Source organism: Gymnoscopelus microlampas (assembly GCF_963454915.1).
Source record: "Gymnoscopelus microlampas genome assembly, chromosome: 11".
Classification (NCBI taxonomy): Eukaryota; Metazoa; Chordata; class Actinopteri; order Myctophiformes; family Myctophidae; genus Gymnoscopelus; species Gymnoscopelus microlampas.
In genome coordinates, this window is record NC_139948.1 from 2,081,265 (window position 1) to 2,098,410 (window position 17,146).

Here is a 17,146-nt window from a genome sequence, read left to right on the forward strand (position 1 = left end):
ATATAATATAAGGCCTTATTCAAGGCAGAAATAGGAATATTCACATGTGATTTTGGTCAGAGGTAGAACAAAACCTGACCTTGTTTTTTCATAACTTTGACTTGTCATCTAACTATCAACCATCAAACTATTTACATTGACTGCAAAGGTCATGACATTCTTCAATAAAGTTTCTGCACCAAGAAAGTGCAGAACTGCCCCACCTTGCATGAAAAAGGGATCATATTTGCCCAGTTGTCTACAGGTAAGACCCCTACACCCCAAAGCCACCAGACAAATATGTTAAAATTGGCTTGGCAATTGGCAGATTGGTATTGTGAATCTGCAGGGTTTTATAGGCTCTTAGGCCTGATTAAAAGCATAAAAGAAATCTGAGTTACTTCTAAGCCTGATCTATTAATACTGTAAAATGCCTACAAATAAAACAAAATGACTGCTTCAGGGAATACAATTTGATACCATGTTTTTACCCTGCCACTTCATATTCATATGGAATCTATGATTCTCAGGTAGGCCTAATATCTCTACACTTCAAAGCCTCAGGAATGACAAAATATATTTCTATAAGCCCATACAACCTAAATGCAATATGGCTTAAGTACATGCTGTAGAATACACTTTTTGTGTGCCATTCTTAATGAATAATCATCAATCAGCAGCTTATGTAAAACGGTTTGGCCCCCATCAGTCAGCCCCCCCCCCCCCACACTGCTCAAAAAAGTAAATAAATATATTAAATTGAGAATAAGCTGCTGATTGATGATTATTCATTAAGAATGGCACACAGTAGTGTATTCTACTTAGCCCATACTGCATTTTAAGTCTGGCTACCATAGAAGGCTTATAGAACTGTATTTTGTCATTCCATCTGTTTTGAGGCATCAGGATATCTGGCCTACCTGAGAAACATCCTTAGATTCCACATGAATATGGAGTGGGTAAAACATGGTATCAGAATACATGTCCTGTTATTAAACAGTCATTTTGTTTGCAGGCATTTTACAGTAATAGATCAGCATTAGAAGTAACTCTGGAAAAAAAAAACCTTCATAATATAATATTTAACAAGGGCTAGGAGCCTAAAATCCTGCTGATTCACAATACAGAATATTTTGACATATCTTTCTGGTTGTTTTGGGTGTTGGGTCCTACCTGTAGACAATCTGTGCAAATATGATGTAGATCCAACCAGTAGGTGGTCAATGAAGCAGGATTAACTTAGGTAGGTAGGGACTTTTCTGCATAGTTTTTTTCTTTTTGCAAATGTTCATTACATTTCATGAATTTTGACATCTAAGAAAAACTTCTGAGGGCGCGCTCCCACCGCATCTGCCAATGCTTTGTCAATGCAAATGCGTGGATTCCTGGTCTTGCGGATTTTTTCCAAGAATCCACGCATTTGCATTGACAAAGCATTGGCAGATTCTGCCCCAGAGGTAAAATAAAAGTGTGGTGGGAGCGCGCCCTGACCATCCATTTCATGAAGATAAGTCAAAGTTATGGAAAAACAAGGTGAAGTTTCTTCACAGTTCTACCCCTGATAGAAGAGTAGGACCAGTATTCCATGTGAATATTTCTAAGAAAAGTCCACTTTTTGCTATTTCCGCCTATAATAAGGCCTTGTATAAAAGGCTGCTGATTCACAATAGAACCAAATATTGGCATTCTGAAGGATGTAGGGACACTACCTGTAGACCATCTGTGCAAGTATGATGTTAAACAAAAAACATAAGGTAGAAAATGAGAAAGGATTGACTTCGAACTCCCTTTTTCAGGGTAGGCGTGTTTTGGCAGTGGTGAGTCACTTTGTGGATGAATTTCATGACTTTTGCAGTATAAGTAAAACTTCTGACCATCCATTTCAGGAAGAGGACATCTTAAAGACATGTAAAAACAATGTCACATCTAGTTCTACCACTGATAAAGAGCTGGATAAAAATTACAAGTAAATATTGCTCAAAAAAGTCAACTTTTTGCTATTTCCGCCTATTTAAGGCCTTATATAAAAGGCTGCTGATTCACAATAGAACCATATATTGGCATTCTGATTGTTTTGGGATGTAGGGACACTACCTGTAGACCATCTGTGCAAGTATGATCTAAAAACAACCAGCAGGTAGAAAATGACGGAGGATTTACTTGGAGCTCCCACTTTCAGCATAGGCACTTTTTTGCCTATGTGGTGAGCCACTTCATGGATCAATTTCATGACTTTTGCAGTAAAAGTAAAACTTGGGACAATCCATTTCACGAAGGGGACATCCTAAAGATATGAAAAAACAATGTCCCGTTTTGTTCTACTCCGGGGAGGGGTATCTCAAAAACTAAGGCTCTTTTTGAGGGTTTGTTCCTGCACTACATGGGGTCTGGGACCACAAGGGGATCCTCAGAGTTACTACAGCGGGGCCACCAAATCTTTGTGTGATTGGAACCTTTGATTCATTTTATTTTTTTTACATTAACCACTTGAACCCTAGAATCCCTATTCTGAGGGGAACATTAGCAGAAAATAGCCGATCTACAAGCTCATGTGAGCTTGTAGATCGGCTATTTTCGGCATAGAGGTTTGGTGAAGAGGTGGAAAAAAGAGCAGACTAAGTACAGAGTGAAAGGTCAAGTATATTAAGTAAGGGTTTATAAGTGGTTAAACGTCTGAAAATACTCATTAACATGAGAAATGTATACAAGCAATGTATTCCATGGTGTCGATTAGGACCACTACTGGTTGCTGGAGGTACTGAATAACACTGCATAAAACTTAAATGGAAATAACTCTATTGTGCTCTCTCATATAGATCAACGGAGATGACTTCTACACCCAGGTTATGACATGAAAGTATTGGATTGCAGCTTCAATGATGCACACACAAATACTTTTTTTCTCTACTTTTTATTACTATATCATGCAGAGAATATACATTTTTGTCAATTACACAAAAGGTTTAGTTGAAGATTACAATCCAATGGGGGAAAATGGCATCTATCGCTTTTATATTCTACGGTGTAAATGGACAAACACATATCGAGGAAGTTATACGGTAGTTGTTCAGGTAGTTACAAATGACACGTTATATAGATCAATATATAGATATATGATGATTGTACAGCATCAGTGTCAGTGGCGGATTCTTATTTTCTGTTGCTTACACCTTCTTTTTAAGAAACAACCCCAAAGTATATTTAATTGCTTTTTCCACTTTGTTTCATTCATTTATTTGACAAGATCATTGTGCTCAATGATTAAAACATGAATAAAACATAAAATAAAGACATTTCATGACTCAATGTTCTACAGGCAATCTTCATTATTTTAGGACATCGAAGAATCATAACTTAGGATGGGAAAAAAACATTTTATTCTTCTTTCAAATGACTATCACACCAGTTGCTTTACCAGTCACGTTAATGGACTTTTACACTAATAATCCAGTAATAACTGATACACTATCTCCCATCGGCTAATTAGTATGTTGTGGTTGTTTGTGGACCATTCACAGACTACATGTTCTCCAAGCTTTCAATAGCTTCCTCTTTTGTATATTTTTTCCATTCTTTAGGAATTTCTCCGTAGCCTTTAAATTGTTTGCCATGATGATCCTCCAGTTGCTTTTTAAACTGACAGACAAACCACTTCCAGTAAGTCAGTCTTGATTCATCAGGGGTAATTCTCCAGTTAGCAAATGCTGGACCACCTTTTCGATATTCCTTGTATGGAATTGACTCCTCTGAACTTGGTTTAGGGTAGAACATTCGATCACTTGCAACATCTGATGTGCAGAAAGTAGTGCAAAGTTCCAGTGTACCTCTAAAGTGCATTCCATTAACTGCACATGGGCGATGAAAAGTGACACTGTGATCATCTGGACTGTGATCCTCAAGGGTGTTGGTACAGATGGCGCTACAGAAAGGACACTGTACCCAGCAACACTTGCACAGTTGATCAATAAAAATTTGATCTGGTTTCACTCGGGCATCAACCATGTTGAAGGAGAGGCTGTCTAGATCTGCCTTCATGGAATCAAAGCCTTTCTTAATCTGCTCTTTAAGAAAGTCAAAGTCATCTATGTCATTGAAATTTCCGTAGCAGTTGGTGGCAAATATTAGGTAATCTTTCAACTGTCTGGAAAACTTCTTCAGCCATGTGTCTGTGTTTTTGAGTTGACTCTGAAACTTGAATCTGGTTGTTGCCTCATCCAGTGCTTTATTCAGACGTCTGATTATTTCATCCACATTCACCTTCATGATACTGTGTACCTTGTTCTTATTGGTGGAGATATATTCATCAACAGTTTCTTTTATAAATTCCTCTACTTGTTTCTTTGGGTGTTCAATGTATTTCACATACATGCTAAAGTCTTCTTTCTCTGCTAGTGACTTTAAAACATGTTTTTCCAAGTTGGCCCTATTCCCACTGAAGGGAGGGTGACCACCTTTCATCTCTCCAGCCAAGTCAATGGCAGTCTTGTCATGGACAGCCTGAACTGCAGACATTTTCACTTCGCTGCAAAGCAATTCACTAAGCACAGCGGCAGAGGAGCTTCCTTTACAAGAACTTTTGAATACATTAGAGTATTGTTCCTTTTTGTTTTCCAAATACGCGAGTGCATCATTGTTCTTTTTGAATTCTTTGTGAGACTCTAAAAGCCAATGTGCTGCATTTGCAAATACATGAAGTAGAAGTTCAACCGCGAACTCTGTTTTAAGGGCATATTTCTTTCCATTTGCAAAGTGTTTCACTTTGGTTTTTACCAGATTTGCTACTTCAAGCAAGTAACTGATATCATAGCCTGTAGTGTTAACAGGTTTGACCTTCATTTTCGCAAGGGATTGGATCTCAACATCATCAATGAATGTTTTTATCTGTTGAACAAATTCATGAGGAAGTGTGCGGTTAGCGAGAAAGTTTACCAATTCTTTCCATTTAGAATTCATTTTTACATAATCATAATACTTTGCTGTACTTGATATGTTTTTGTAGTCTTGTTTGCATTTTTCTATGACAGTCCACGGTGTGTCACTGAATGTCTCTTTAAGGACAGAATCCACATCGTCTTGAATGTTGATCTCCTTTATGGGAGGACTATCAGCAGTGAGGTCAGTAACCAATTTTTTCCAAAAAATGTTGAACTCCTCTGCAAGTGCCTTTTCATCCATTGCCATGCCTTTTTTTAGTGTGGCGGCAAGCTCTTGGCTCTTCTTTATGAGCTTGTTCTCATCCTCTGTCTTCTTGTCATCCAGCATTTTTCGAGCATTCCTCTGCTGAATAATTTTCTCAAGCTTGTGTTTCGCTCCTTTCACCAGATCATTGTGGAAGTTCTCAATGTTGATTTCAAATCGTCCTTTCCATTGAAACAGTGTATCTTTAACCTTGTTATCATCAAAATGCCTTTTCATTTTTTTGTCCACTTCTTTACGAGTCTTATTAATTCCTTCGACAAGACCATTCTGCTCAATTATTTCAAGTCTTTCATTTTCAATTCTGTTGAAAAGTTGGTTTTCAGTTGTCAACATTGATTGCCTTAATTCCCAGGTCCATTTTCCATACTCTTCTTCAAGTTCTCTGTACAGTGCAATTTCCTGTGTGTTTTTGAAACTGAAAACAAAGTTTTCATTCAGCAGGGCATTCCAAAGGTCTTTAATGGTGCTGTTGAATTCTGAAAGTGTCATTCCTTTAGACTTAGATGCTTTTGAGAGGATTGTGTTCTTCAGCTCTTGGATGCTCTCACTATAACCTGGGTTTGGAGGAGCCATGGGTGGGTTGCCTTCCCACAGCTGAGAAATGTATTTCACATCTGTTTCTACATCAAATGCAATGACATCACTGAATAACTCTGCAATATCGCCTTCTTCTTTAGCAGCTAGCTTGGTCATCTCATCAAGTTGTCCTTGTAGACGTCTCTTTCCCACCTTGTTTTTGTCACCAGCTTCAATAGCTGCAACATTCTGGTGAACGAACAGACAACTTGGAGACAGGTTAACCTTCTTCATTCTCATGAAGGCCTGAACAGCAATGTGAAGAACATCTTGCATCTCAGATGGATTCTCTCCAAAGATGTTGATCAAAGTCATGTTTCCCAGGCCAATGACAAATGTTGCCAATTCATTGTCATGGTGACGAGTGTCCTGCCCTGCCAGCTCAGGAGCACGCAGTCCTTCAGTGTCCACAACCAGGACATAGTCAAATTTGTAGACTTCCTGGATCTCCTCTGACACTTCCACTAGCTGCATGAAGGCCCCTCTAGTGCATCTGCCAGCACTCACTGCAAACTGCAATCCAAACATTGCATTCAGCATGGTAGATTTTCCACTGCTCTGGATGCCTAAAACTGACAAAACAAAAACTCTCTTGTCTCCGAGTGTCTTGATGACCTCATCTAGAACACTAGTAATCCATGTTAAAGGAACATGAGCTGCATCTCCATCCATCAGTTCCATTGGCTGTCCTGCTATCATAAGCTCTGCAGCCAGCTTAGGGTAATTAGGCATTAAAGGAACATGACCTGCATTTCCATCCATCAGTTCCGTTGGCTGTCCTGCTAAGTTCTCCATATTACTAATAGATGCATGGGCTTCATAGATTTGTCCTATTTCTCTCAAGATGTGCTCAACTCCAACAGTTGCTGACTGTAGTTTATCTGAAATGTCCCCCAACTCCTTTTGCTTGTCCTTCAACAGCTGTGATGTGCCCTGCTCTTTCTTCTTTTTCAAAGCCAAGACCTCAGACCACTTTGCATCATATGCCTGGTTGATTTCAGAAAGTTTATCTGTGAAGACGTTATCAAGAAAGAATCCAATCCATTTTAAGAAGTAGAGTCTTTCATTCAATTTCGGAGACTGCAGGTTTTTGATAAACATCTGCATCAGCTCACTGGATGGTTTGTCACATTGTTCCTGTCTTATTTGTGTCATCTTCTTTTCTTTTTCACATTTGTCCTTCTCAATGTTTCCGCTGAGGCGGTAGAGCTCTTTATTCACTCTGCACCACTCATACCACAAGTGCCCATGACGTGGTAGAAATGTGTCTTTGATCTTTGAAAGCTCTGTTCTTTCAAGCAAATCCACAATCTTCAAAGCAGCAGATTTCCCTGTTCGGCATTCAGGGTCTTCTTCATCTGTTTTGATCCCAGAAGCATTTCCCATGCTTTCAAGTTGGAAGGATGCTTCTGATGTTGACAATATGTTTCTAATGATTCCTTTCAATTCTTCAGCCACATCTGACTGACTTCTATCCTTCACACCCATTGTATACTTTCCGGGTTGTATCTGTTTTGCAACAGAGTCATTATCAGCAAGGAGACAAATGAGAGGTTTTGAATCCTTAACAAGGTCTGACACCATTGTCTCTATACTTTTGTCACAACTTCCCAGAGTAGGTAAAAGGACAACATTGACTGAAGCCTTATCGATCAGTATTTCACGCTGTTTTTCAAGTGATAGAGCATCTCCATGAAGATTACAGAAGGCAACACAGTCAGAGAAAGCATCATTTGGTTTTCCAGCAGGGAAGTACCAGGCAATCTCTGCCATACCATCTATCAGGCAGTGAGATTTGGTGGCACCTGGACAATTCCTATGAAAGAACGTGCTGTGACGGTCATTAATTAAGGTATTCATCAGTTGAGATTTAGATGATGACACTGAGCCAAGGCGTAAAAATGACACCATATGTGTCTTAGCTTGGCAAATGGGCATGTTCATACATGTGATGGCACCTGAATTATCAGTTACCTTCCAAGTTTTTTTTACTTGCCTAAATGTCCACAAAGGACACTGAATGTCCCTTGTGAATGGATCAGGCACAAGCAAAGGTAAGGCATATTGACACTGTGATAATTTGGTTATCACATTCTGCCTGAGAAAGCTATCTGAGCAGTGAAACACAGCCATCTGAACATCCATTGGATGGACATGACACTGTTTAACACTCTGATCAGAGTTTACATTGGCCATGCATAGAATATCAAATAAACTTTCTTTTGTGGCAGCCATGTCAGAATCTGGAGTTTCTTTTAAATGGTCTTCTTCTTTATTGTCTACTGTTACTGGAATGTACCTGGCTCTATGGTCTAGCATCAACAACTTCTGAAGGAATGCATGAGCTAGATCTCTCTCAGTTATCTCATGAGGCTTCTTTATGGAAGGACCTATTTTCAGAAAGTCTGCAGTTGACAACTTAACTTGATAGTTGTCTTTGAGGTTAAGTCTGGAAAGCAGTTTTTCTGGGCTGATTTCTTGAGAATTCTTCACATATTGTTCTCCTTTGACAACCTTTGAAATGAACAAAAATGGAAAACTGTAATAGTCTACTAATAAAATAAGATATGAAGCACAAAATACCCCTAAAGATCTTGTGACACCAAAATAGTTATCTTACCTCATCCTTGCTCTTGTTGATATCTTCATCGATGGAACCTACAACATTTGCATTATTAAATATACACGTTAAACATTTACAGTAAGTATTGTTGTATATTGTACAAGTACTGTGAAACATAGTTGAAAGGTCCAGACCAGTAATGTTCCCAATTAAGTTGATTTATTGGATAAAAACAGAGTACAGAGTACAGGAGTCAATATACTGCCTTGCTGTTACATGGTGTGGCGGGTGCAAGGGGCCGGGTAACAGGGGCCGGTTTCTTTGTCCATCGCCGTATATATATGCAGACCCCACAGGTGTGTCTATGCACTTGCATAGGCTGCACTGATGTGTGTTGGATGTGCACAGAGCTATATAGGTGTGTGCTACAGTATCTCCCATGTATGTAGATTGCAAACCAGATGTTACTAGGGGTCTTCAATCTAGTACACGTGAGCTGTGTGAACTGTGTGAGCTGTGTGTGTGTGTGTGTGTGTGTGTGTGTGTGTGTGTGTGTGTGTGTGTGTGTGTGTGTGTGTGTGCACACGCACGAGCGTGCGTGTGTGTCTGGTCCAGATACAACACTATCTCAATGCTGCTTTATTTACATGCATTTGATGATAGCAATATGTATTACTGAAAGTATATTTAAATAATTCTAAATTATTCCGATATTACAGGTTGTTTTATTAAGCAGTCAGTATGTTCTGTTCTCTGGATTTATTGTGTTCTTAAGTTTTGGAACATCCAAGTAGTAGTGAATTATTTAATGCAGGTGTTTACCTGTCTCACCTGGGGCAGGAACAGTGCTGCTGGTATCTGAAGACTTGTTTCCACTTGTGTTGTCATCTTCTCTGATCTCTGAACTTCCAGCATCAACAGCTTTGGGTTGAGTCTTGTGTATCTATGAGTGATGAATACAAGGGAAGGGAGTTCTCATACATAACTATTAGTAATAAACAGGAATATTTGCCATTGACCCTCCAATATAAGGTTACAAATATGGAACTCTGTAAACCATGTCCTTCTAACAAAACTGATTATTTGATGAGTATCTAATATAAATGCAGATTTTTAAAAACTAAGTGACCACAATTGTATGTAGATAGAACGTGTTAGTATAATCACATGTGGTGCAAAAAGCTTTAACATTTTTGAGAAACCAAATAACTTGATCTTACCTTATCCTTGTTTGTGCTGCTATCTTCATCGATGGAACCTACAGCATTTGTATAATTAGATACACAGATTAAACATTTACTGTTTCAAGCATCTCAATATCACTTCTTTTAAAGGCATTTGTGATAGCTAATGTTTTCCTGAAAGTCAGTGTAATAATCTCTGTACTTGGGCCGTACTTTATTCTCGTCTACCCTGAATCTCTTCAGTACTGTAGCCTATATACTAACTCACAACCCATTGTGGTGCAAAGTGTTGAGAGCTTGTCGGATCTGCTACAGTATATGTTCCCCCCATACTATGGATGCTAGGATTGAAGTGGTTAAATTGTTCTGTTGATTGATTGATTGATTGATTGATTGATTGATTGATTGATTGATTGATTGATGTAGTTTATTTAGTAAGACATGAGAACAGTACATGACAGTACATAACAGTATATGGAAGTACAAATTCACAATACAAGGTCTACTAAATTGGAAAACTCATTAAGCAGTAAGCTTGTTTAAGATGAGATCCCCATGCACACAAATCATGATGACATATAAGAGACAGACAGATATACACACTACTATACAGAATGTCATACAATCAGCTTACAGGTTACTGGTATGAAGAGTGGAAAATATGTACAAGAGAAGAAAGAGAGAGAGGGGGGGGGTAGGGGGGTAGGTTAGGTTAGGACATGGGGTAGGTTAGGACTTGGACAGGGGCCATTTTTGAATTGCAGCCTCCTGAAGGTGTATCTTTAGGGCAGTTTTGAAAGTGAGTAGGGTTTTACACTCCTTTACTCCTTTTGGTAGGGCATTCCACATTTTTGATGAATAGCATGAGAACGAGTTCATTGTCTCCGCCAGGCCGAAAGGCATGGCGAGAGAGTATGTTTTACCCTCCGTCCGTGTGTCCGTGTGTCCGTGTGTCTGTGTGTCCGTGTGTCTGTGTGTCCGTGTGTCCGTGTGTCCGTGTGTTACCAGCTAATCTCTGGCACCGTTGGCCCGGTCGCTGCGAAACTGTGCACACACACTCCCTGGATGCCAATTCAGAACCTCTGCCTCAAATTTTTCACATGGGCCTGTTATAGCGCCACCTGGAGGCCGATTTGTGCAAAACCCTTTTTTTTTACATTACTCCTACAGATTTTATCCAAACGTCATGCAAATCGGTACACAGTATCTCTATAGTTATGTGATCAACACTGATCTGTCCGATTTCCCATATTCCATCCTCATTGGCTAAGGTTTGCTTCCAAAGTTTGCAGGATTGGTCCGTTTTGAACAAAATGCCTCAAATCATGAAAGCAGCTTGCGATTTCCGTGAAATTTCACACGCACATTCCCACTAGGCCAAGGAAGAAATGCCACCCTTTTTCACATTGGCCTGTTATAGCGCCACCAGCAGGTCTAATTTAGCAAAACACATTTTTGTAACAAAATGCCTCAAATCATGAATGCAGTGTCTGATTGAAGAATAAATGGCACCCTTTTCACATTGGCCTATTATAGCGCCACCAGGAGGCCACAATATCGTACCTGACCTGGCGGAGACCTGTGCTCCGAGGAGCACTTTCTCTAGTTCCCTTTGTTGAGACAAATCTGGGTTGAACGTGATTTGTGGAGCTGCCTCTGGTGTTATGATCATGGACTTCATTAACATTTTGGAAGTATTTTGACAAATACAGGGGGATCCCAATGTTGTGGTATATCTTGAAGACCAGGCCCATAGCAAGTAGCTGTACTCTGTCCTCAACCCTAAGCCATCCAATCCTAGCAAAATGAGCAGGGGTTAGATGGGTTTTGTGATTGAGGCCAAGAAGTAGCCTTACTAGTTTGTTTTGGGATGTTTGGAGCCTTGTTTTTAAGGCCTTGGAGGTGTTGTGATACCATGAAGTGCATGCATAATCATAACCTTGTATGAGGGCCCCTGCAAGAATCTTCAGAGTATTCTTACTGACTAGACGATCAATCCTCCACAAATAGCGTGTTGTTTGGTTGACCTTTTTGATCGCTCAAATTATTATTATAATTATTATCATTATTATTATTATTATTATTATTATTATTATTATTATTATTATTATTATTACCCTTATTATCATTACCCTTATTATCATTATTATTATTATTATTATTACCCTTATTAAAGATTATTCTCATGATCGCTAACTAAGTATGATCAGTCGTGAGAATTTGTTATGTGTTCTTAACTTTTGGAACATCCAAGTAGTGAATTATTTAATGCATGTTTTACCTGTCTCACCTGGAACAGGAACAGTGCTGCTGGTATCTGAAGACTTGTTTCCACTTGTGTTGTCATCTTCTCTGATCTCTGAACTTCCAGCATCAACAGCTTTGGGTTGACTCTAAGAACATGTATCAATTTCACATCTGAATGATCTACATTACAAGCAACTTGTAACTTTGTTGTGTATCACAACTGTATAATGGCTGACAATCTTACTTGGTGAAGCCCAGTGGTGGACAAAGCACTCAACTCCAGTACTTGAGTCAAAGTATAGATACTCCCCGTCAAATATTACTAAACTATAAGTGAGAGTTGTTCATTCAAATTTGTACTTGAGTTTAAGTTGTGGAGTATGCACAAATTAAGATTAATTAATTAATTAACAAAAGTAAGCACAAATGGCACTTTTGCACCTTTGCACCATTTCATTTTATTATAATGTGTATGTATTTCTGTATTTCAATTAAGAATCTTTCCAAAAACTAATACAAATGTAAATGCCTTTTTGTTTGGTACCAGGTACTTGTATGGAAGTTAAAGTCATAAGATTAGACAATTAAAAATAAATAAAACATTAAATCAAATAAGGTACAGACACTCACATTTGTTTTACTTAAGTGCAGTACTCATGTAAATGCACTCGGTTGGAATATATAGGGAGCTTAGTATTTTCATGTTTGGAAAGCATCATCATATTATTTAATTCATATTTAAATTGACATTCCAATAACATGTTAAAGGGATAGTTCACCCTCAAAATGACTTTTTTTTTTCCTATCGATTACTCACCCCATGGAGACTTGAATTCATGGTATGTTTTAGTTTTTGTCGCATTCCCTAAGCCAATTTGATGACCGGCAGCAGTTGTACACAAAGAGTCTCCTTTGTGTCCCCATACAAAACCGCTGCCGGTCATGAAATTATTGGCTTAGGAATGTGACAAAAACTAAAACATATCCATGAATTCAAGTCTCCATGGGGTGAGTAATTGATAGGAAAAAAAGTCATTTTGGGGGTGAACTATCCCTTTAAAGTAACTATCTTGTAAAAGATGCAATAATAGTAAAGTAAACAGTAAAAAAAAGGTTAAATAATACCCATAGGAGAAAAGGTTTCAAAGGTCTTATGCCACCAAATACAAATGATCTTACCTTATCCTTGTCCTCAGTGCTATCTTCACCAATGGAACCTAAAGATACAGGGTACGTATATGCAGTGAGTCACTCAACTTATCTTTATAATTTTATATGTTCTTGTTTTTCCTGGAAGTCAGTATAAACTTTGAGGTGTTCCGTTATTACAGATTTCTTTCATAATCCACTTGAATAATATGTTCAGTAGTTAGAATGTGTTGAGTGTTCATAACTGTTGGAACATCCAAGTAGTGAATTATTGAATGCAGGTGTTTACCTGTCTCACTTGGAGCAGGAACAGTGCTGCTGGGATCTGAAGACTTGTTTTCAGGTGTTGTGTTGTCATCTTCTCCAACACTATCTGTTATGTCTGAGCTTCCAGCATCAACAGCTTTGAGGTCACTCTAAGAAAACAGGACATGTCTTTAAACCTGTGTTGTATTTAAGCTTTGGCTGATAATCTGATTTGTTTCATGAAATAGATACACAAAAACAATACACAACAATACACTAACACATTCATAACCATAAACACATGTACTCAGTAGTGTTTAACACTGGGATTCCCGGGATGCGGGAATCCCGGGAATCCCGAGGTTATTTACCATCCCGGGAACTGACTTCGGTTCCCGGGATCCCGGTGTTTTTTTTTTCTTGTTAGAAATGAATACTAATTAGTAGAAAGGCCTATCTACAGCGCGGAGGAATTACTATTATAATTAGCCAAGTTACTTGCCGTGTTGCCGACCAGGGCAGGGTCCCGTTGTGAAATATGGGACGCACTGAATGTAACAGTAATGAACAAAGTAAAACACAAGTGGCCGTGCCTGCCCTACGCACGCTGATTTCACAATTTCCTCTGCTGTCAATACGGTAGACACCAGTTTACTAGTTGAGATTCAACATCAAGTGAAACGCTCCATAAACAGTGGGTAGGTTTGATTTCGAGCCTATATTCCAGCTTAAAATGCACGCAAGCCAAGCAATGCTTTTGATAGAGAGAGATGAGAGACTGGAGAGCTGGAGAGAGAGAGCAAGAAAGAGCGCGTGAGAGAGAGAGAGAGAGAGAGAAAGTATTAGACCGATGTGGTCTGATTTTTTTTTATCATCATTAGCCTACCCTACCTACACTTGCATTTTAGAACGTTCAAACTACCATTTTAATAGAACTACCCAGTAGAAAAAGTGAACTGCACAACAGCTGTCTGTCTCATAATTGATTGTCAGTGGCAGGGCATGCATGTGCACTTCAAAATCACACTGCAAAACCCGACATTTGATCAACAACAAAATATAGATTAATACATTTGACAACATACAGCCAACATCCCAAAATTGAGTCTTAATATCCAGCAAGTAGCCTAATATAAATTAATAACTGCAAACAAATTACAAGTTTAGGCTATCAATATCCTACAAAAGAGATAAGCTGTGACCTCACTGGCGCTCTGATGGACAATAAATAAATAATCCTTTTGCAAACAACATCCATGTTCTGTTCTCTTGCCAATAATGATACAAATGGAACGTTTATTTCAGCAGCTAGAATGTGATAGTTTGACATTGTTTGAGTGCGTTTTGGGTGCACAGGGCAGCTCCTCGTTTAAGTTAATTGACTTCACCTGCTGCTGTGCTGCTGCGCAACAGGGCAAATCTCCGCCAGGCCAGGTGGCCCTACCCAGGCCCATGAAATTCATAGGCAGGCATATTAGCAAATTAGAATGAAATCTGCTCAAACGGACTCATATACTCAGTGGCGCGGGAAGGGGGGGGCTACGGGGGCTGCAGCCCCCCTGGTGATGGGAAGGGATTTTTTGGGAGAGTTTGTTTTCACTTCCTGAAACTGGGACTAACATTGGTCAAGCCTCACGTGACACGTGACAATACGGTGAAATAGTGTGATCTGATTGGCTAGTGACGTATAGCGGCCTATAAATACATGTGTCACTTTGAAAGAGTCTGTGCCTCTTTCAAAGTGAGGTAAGACAGGAATAATCACGAAATGGCTGAGAAATGGCGGATACTGTAACAATTGGATAGGACACTTACACAGACAGGACGGATAGGACACTTACATAGACAGGACGGATAGGACACTTATACAGACAGGACGGATAGGACAGTTATACAGACAGGACGGATAGGACACTTACACAGACGGATAGGACACTTGTGTCATGTTACTATGACACAGTAACATGTTCTATTTTTTGTAAGAATTAGAACATAAGAATTAGAACATTCCCAACATTCCCAACACAAGTCTGCTGGCGGAGACTTGTGCTCCGAGGAGCACTTTTTCTAGTTTTTTTTTTTTTTTTTTTTTCAAAAAAAAAAAAAATGTTATGATTTTTTTTATTTTATTTTTTAAAGTATATATATAATCCACATATATATTAAAACAATATTGTATTTAACTGTTGGGAATAAAATGAAAAAGGTGCTGCTTTAACTTTTACTAATCACGTCATAGCAAGGTGACCACGTGAATCACGTGGTCACCTTGATACTGGTACCGGGTCTTTCAAAGTTCAATACGGAAGGCGAAATGATAGTTACTGAGGTGACAGCCTCTGTCAGTGTACAACACCATGGCGAATCAGCAGAAACGCATATCGGATTTTTTTTCACCTGGACAAAGTAGTTTAAAGAAAACTAAAAAAAACAACAACACTGTTGTCACAACAGATTCTGATTCTGTTGTGTTGTCAGATTCAGATGAATCACAGCCAGGAGGAACTTTAGCAGAGCCAGAGACTTCTACTAGGCCTACTACAGCAGACACCGTTTTGGGGCATAAACAACAAAACATTGAAAAAAATGTTGTTGTTGTGGGCACTTCTGAGCATGATGAGCCCTTTCAACCAAACATTAAGTTTCCTGGAAGAAAAATTGGCAAGGAGACATTTGAGAGAACATTTCAAAAAAGCTGGTATGAGAAATGGCATTGGTTGAATTATATAGAAGAAACAGACTGTGTGCTTTGCTTCATTTGCAACCAAGCAGTGACAAAGGGATTATTGCATGACAACGGAGGTATTGGTGGCAGCAGTGCGTTCGCTAAAGGAGGATTTAACAACTGGAAAAAGGCAAGAGAAAAATTTGGTCATCACGAGAGGACAGATTTGCATTCAGATTCAATCCGTGCATTAGCTTTGCTCAAACAAACTCCTATCAATGCTTTGCTATCCGAAGTTGTAGCCAGAGAGCAACAGATTGCCAGGACAGTATTGGAACTTAGATCCATTAAATACCTGGGTCGTCAGGGAATGCCACTCAGAGGGCACAGTCACCGTGATGGCGCACTTTGGCAAATGAAGATAGAGAGAACACATTCTTTACCAAAAGCAAGAGAATGGCTTTTACGTAGAGACAACTGGATGTCAGACACGATACAAAATGAGATACTTGAAATGTTTGCACATATGATACAACGTGAGATTGCATCTGAGGCTCAGAAGTGTTCATTCTTTGGATTTACAGCTGATGGAACGACAGACATCAGTACAAGTGAGCAATTCTCATGCTGTTTACAGTTTGAGGATTCAAGTTTGACAGCACACAACATGTTTCTCGAATTCTACAGTGCACCTGACTCGACAGCAGATACACTGTTTTCATTGATCAAAGACATCTTTCTACGTTTTAATTTGCCTTTTGAACGTGTGCAAGGATATTGTTTTGACGGTGCAGCTAACATGTCTGGGCGAATCAATGGTGTCCAAGCGAAACTCAAAATAGAGTGCCCAGGGTCCTTATATATTCATTGCAGTAACCATTGGACCTTATTCTGCAGGAGGTCGCGAGGGAAGTGAGACTAATCGCTGATGCATTAAACTTTGTTCAAGGAGTTTCGGTTGTTATCCGAGAATCATCCAAACGCAAAGCTTTGTTTCAGTCTCTTTTTAGAACAGAAGAGGTGGTGTGCAATATGTTGGGGCTATGTCCTACTCGGTGGTGCGTTCGGACCAATGCCATCTCACGAGTTATCTCTTCCTACTCAGTACTTCTCGAGACTCTAAAAGTGTTGGCGCAAGACAAGAAGGGAATGCGGGGTGACACTCGTGCCAAAGTGTCTGGACTGTACACACAGGCAAAGAAAGGATCTACATATTTCGGCTTGGTGTGCTGTGAAGCTATTTTTGGACCTTCCGAGACAGTGGCCAGAACTCTCCAGAGCCCAAAGATCACTGCTGGTGCAGCCCTGGAATGCATTAAGGTCCTTGAGCAACAGATG

At 39.3% G+C, this 17,146-nt stretch overlaps 2 protein-coding genes across 5 annotated transcripts in view; one reads left to right on the plus strand and one right to left on the minus strand.

The window, feature by feature from the left end:
• Positions 1 to 17,146, plus strand: part of rgs9a (regulator of G protein signaling 9a) — a 514,629-nt gene that overhangs the window by 385,965 nt on the left and 111,518 nt on the right. The gene's annotated exons all lie outside the window — the stretch shown is intronic.
• The window catches only part of LOC311054884 (interferon-induced very large GTPase 1-like), a 98,916-nt gene that overhangs the window by 36,535 nt on the left and 45,235 nt on the right, over positions 1 to 17,146 (minus strand). Inside the window, exons 16-22 of one of the 4 annotated variants that reach the window (XM_084070881.1) lie at positions 13,187 to 13,313; positions 12,928 to 12,965; positions 11,792 to 11,894; positions 9,538 to 9,575; positions 9,140 to 9,260; positions 8,375 to 8,412; positions 2,954 to 8,268 (exon numbers count right to left, since the gene is read on the minus strand). In XM_084070881.1, coding sequence (XP_083927007.1) covers positions 3,499 to 8,268; positions 8,375 to 8,412; positions 9,140 to 9,260; positions 9,538 to 9,575; positions 11,792 to 11,894; positions 12,928 to 12,965; positions 13,187 to 13,313 — 5,235 coding nt within the window. In that variant the 3' untranslated portion in view covers positions 2,954 to 3,498. Of the gene's footprint in view, positions 1 to 2,953; positions 8,269 to 8,374; positions 8,413 to 9,139; positions 9,261 to 9,537; positions 9,576 to 11,782; positions 11,895 to 12,927; positions 12,966 to 13,186; positions 13,314 to 17,146 lie in introns of those variants that run through there. The other 3 variants (XM_084070882.1, XM_084070880.1, XM_084070883.1) reach the window with 3 other exon arrangements.